General features: G+C 39.9%; 1 protein-coding gene across 1 annotated transcript in view; it reads right to left on the reverse strand.

The window, feature by feature from the left end:
* Positions 1–2,212, reverse strand: part of LOC103804625 (vasculin-like protein 1) — a 17,603-nt gene extending 15,391 nt beyond the window's left edge. The window contains 4 exon segments of the mRNA XM_009077237.1: position 1; positions 4–58; positions 340–454; positions 1,321–2,212. The exon segment at position 1 is cut by the window's left edge and continues 62 nt beyond it. Of these exon segments, the coding sequence (XP_009075485.1) occupies position 1; positions 4–58; positions 340–399 (116 nt within the window). The 5' untranslated portion in view covers positions 400–454; positions 1,321–2,212.
* Positions 2,213–4,029: the final 1,817 nt, after the last annotated feature.

Below are 4,029 nucleotides of genomic sequence, written 5' to 3' on the forward strand. Positions count from 1 at the left end.
AGCGGCCCTCTCCCCGTGGAAGATGCTCTCCATGTTTCTCAAAGGTGGCTGCAGGGGACTGCAGAAAGTGAAGAGTGATGTCATGAAGCATTCATCAGGACACTGCAGGAGCCTGACAGTCCAGTAGTGACATTTTGTTAATTGAACAAAATGCCGAACTACACATTCCTGTACAAGTTTTCAGTGCAGCATCCACATCAGCATTGATTAGCCAACAACATCAACAAGCTGACCTGATCAGATGGGCACACAAATCTCACACAGAATCAGACACAACCTACCACACTGATCTTACCAGTGGTCATAGCTGTGAAAGGAGCTGATCTGTGTTACTGTTACCTTGGTTGACTGCGGTGTTGAGAAGTTAAGCCAGGCAGGAACAAAGTCATGCTGCGCCATTTAGGTCCAGTGTCTCCCTTCAATAAAATGAGGCATCAAACCTCATGGCCAGGATCTGTAAATGAAAAGAACATTCCTTGTCAACTCTTCCAAACTGAAATAATAATGCAATTTATCCCCCAAAGCTTAGCCTATGCAAACAGGAGGGGGAAAATGCTGTAGTTTTCAATATTACACTCGAGCATTCTTTTTCTCCTGTTGAGTTTGTTGCTCTGAACAGAACAGGTAAGAACTTCAACACTACCAGTTACTTCCTGTTTACAATTAACACACCCACAAAGTTCCTGATAGAATGGGTGTGGAGGTGGGAAGACAACAGAACAAACAGCATATAAAAGCCATACAAGGCTCAGACACGAAAAATCAAGACATGGCAGCATTTGGGGTACAATCCCTCATTGCTCACTGTCTCGGTCTACAAAGGTGTGATCACAGCATGTTTTATTCCACAGGCTGTAAATCAAATGTGATCAAACCAGTGATGTTAAGAGACATTTAGAGCACATCAGAGACCTGAAAGACAAACATATGTGAACTCCTGCACTCCCGAAGTAAAACTGTATCCAGATCCACCGACTCCCATGCACCAGGGAATATCCTATGCTGACACTGCTTCCATAGCCAAGAAACCAAATGATGAGGAGCAGAACACAATCTAGTTGCAGCATCTTAATGGAAGTTCAACTGAAGACCAGCTGAGGTGTCTGACAAATCCAAACCCAAATTATTCTTTCCAACATATCGCAGCAATTTTCACTGCTCAAAACAACAAACATTTCATTATTGCTCTGTATAACTGAATTTTGCCTTTCTATGGAAGGTTCTCCAGTTCAGCATTTTGCTTCATTTTTCAACTTTAATTTACCTGTAAACATGTCAACACCATATGAGCAAAGAAAAAACGGACATATCATCACTTACCCTGAGTTTGGCCTCTGCAGTCCAATGTCCTCAGCCTGTGTGCTTCAATGACCTCTGGGTTCCTTCCTTCTCCAGAATGCTGGAAGGCCAGCCTTGAGGCAACAGTGCGTCTCGAAGCAGAGCACGAGAGGCCGCACTTCGTGCCAACTGTGCCCTTCACCCCCTCAGCTGCTCATTTTAACCTCTCTTTGCACTCTCACTAAAAAAAAAAAGATACCTAAGAAGGTAATATAAATTTTTTAAAGCCACGCCCACGTTCACCTCATTAAATTTCCTCTGGTCGTGGTAGCACAGAAGTCAGCCTTCGCATCACAAAAAGGTTTGTCAAGTCTGCATGACAACATTCAGAGCAACATCATGGTTAATACTGAACAGATACACTCAAGGCTGCTGGACAGTTCATGATCTGTGGCAGATCAACCTGAACACTCTGGAAAAGGGACAATGTTACATAAAAATGTTTGCCCTAAATGCTAAGATCTAAACAAGAAGCATCTGCCCAAATGCTCTTAAAATATAAACTTCATTTTTATCACATACATCTGCTAAAAAAAGGTAAAATATTTTTAAAAAAATGAATGTTAGGATATACTCTGGTCTTCAGGTAACTTGGTTAATGCTCCGTAGAGCTAAGCACTACTTGATATAAAGCTCAGAAGCAGGCACAAATGTTTTCCCCGTTTTTCACCATTTACATGCTGAAACATAGGTCACATGAACAAAAAAAAAGCCAGGTCCAAAAATAATCTCTTCTACTCTATTTTTTGTAGACTGGGTGCTGCTTTTAAAGGGACACAATTATTCCACAAGAGCTTCTTGTTCTACAATGAAGAGTTCACTTCTGGGTCATAGTCCTCTTCCATCAAAGAGGTGAGACAGGAACTGAAGTCACTATAAAAAACAAACAAAACTCCATCAGTACGAGTGGCATAAACATGACAAAAGTATGACACAAGAGAAGAACAGAAGGAGAAATTGAGCAACCATAGTGCAAGTGCTAAAAGCTATTTATCTCTGATCAAAACAAACACTGAAATAATCTAATTTAAAAAAGGTTAACAGAAAAGGGCATTTTTACTTTTAAATGATCACTTCCCAGATTTAGTTCACAAAAGGATATCACAAACAAGCTGAATCAGAATAAAGGGAAGAGTGGAGAAACTGTATGCAGCTGATGAAAGCGATTCCACACTTCACAGCAATTTTAAAACCTGCTGCTAAAATAATGAGACTCTAGGCCACAGGTAGGTCTGGGCATTCCACATGCCACATCACTGCTCATCTGCTCTAACGCAGCCAGACTCCCCTCCCAAGAGAATGATGATAGCAATACACCCAGTATTCCATTAACTTCACCACGGAAAATACCACACCAACACAATGTGAGTTTTTCTGCTCTGATCTCTTTTTCCTTCAGCCATCTTACCTAACTAGAAGCAGATAGTTTACTTCTCCTGAAACATCTGAGAAGTTTTATTACTGTTTTGATGGCATCAGCTGTTTCTCAGGATCCTTCTAGGTGTGCCTTATTATGCCTTTATATTTGACTTATCAGAGTTTGTTTTCTTTGTTTGGATGTGGTTCCATTCTTTGATCAGTTTTGGTTTCCATTACACTTGTTATGTCATTCTTTAAGCATGTGATTTTTTTTTTAAAACATCTTTAAGGTGATTTTGATCAAGGCTCAAAATAAACACACACAGGGAATAGGAAAAAGAATCACCACTTTTTTATCCTCTGGGTCATTCGCTTTAATAAACCCTCTTATTTTAATGTAATTTTTTCTTCCTGGAACTAGATGTTACTATTGTGCAGTGGAGTTTGGAAAGATAGAAACACTTTTGTACCAGAGCTGTGAGCCATGATCACATTTCTGAGATACAGTAAGAACAAGCAGCAAAGATGAGGAAAATCCAGAGTGGCCATGGCCATACAAGATACCAACCTGGGAACTTCCTGTACCACAAACTAGTAAGTGTCACAGATTGCAAATGACTGAAGTGCTAATCTATAAGGACCTGCTTTTATAATACAGGGTAATTTTTCAGTAAGTACTGGGACATGCTGGAACATCTGCTGCAGACACAACAGTCTTCCCATCATGCTGAACTCTGCACAGGCACACAACTCCTTTAGATGTGACCTCCTGAGGCTGCTACAGAACATTAGTAAGAAGAGAAAACAGGGACAAAGCCAATGCAGTTGACTGTATTTAAACAAGATTCATTACCTTCTGAATAAATGTGCTTTTCAGAACAAACTGTATAGCAATTAAGCCACGTCAAACTATTAACGGAAGTCATATAATTTAAGAAGTTGATTTAATGAACCTTGAGAACAATTCACAGCATTGTGAAAAATGGACCTAAAGAAAGCAAAGCCCAGAGAGAACTGCCCTCTGGATTGAAGGGTATCTAAATAAATGAACACCACAGAACTAGAGTTTTGAAGTCTGAGTACACAAAAAAATAAAAACACCACAGAAGTACAATACCCAGACTCCATTCACTGAAAAGGTTGCCAGTACTTTTGGAAAAGGAATTGGAAAAGAAAGGCAAAGCAACAGTTTGCAAAACTTGTGTGGCTGTGAAGTGTCTTTTTCTATTTCAGCACAATCAAACCAAGGTGGAAATTTTTGTAAAACTCCAACCACCAATCTATAAATGATCTTGCAGAAGATTTGGGTCTCCTAACCTGCTATTTCGTTAT

This window comes from Acanthisitta chloris, unplaced genomic scaffold, assembly GCF_000695815.1.
Source record: "Acanthisitta chloris isolate BGI_N310 unplaced genomic scaffold, ASM69581v1 scaffold37236, whole genome shotgun sequence".
In the NCBI taxonomy this organism is placed as follows: domain Eukaryota; kingdom Metazoa; phylum Chordata; class Aves; order Passeriformes; family Acanthisittidae; genus Acanthisitta; species Acanthisitta chloris.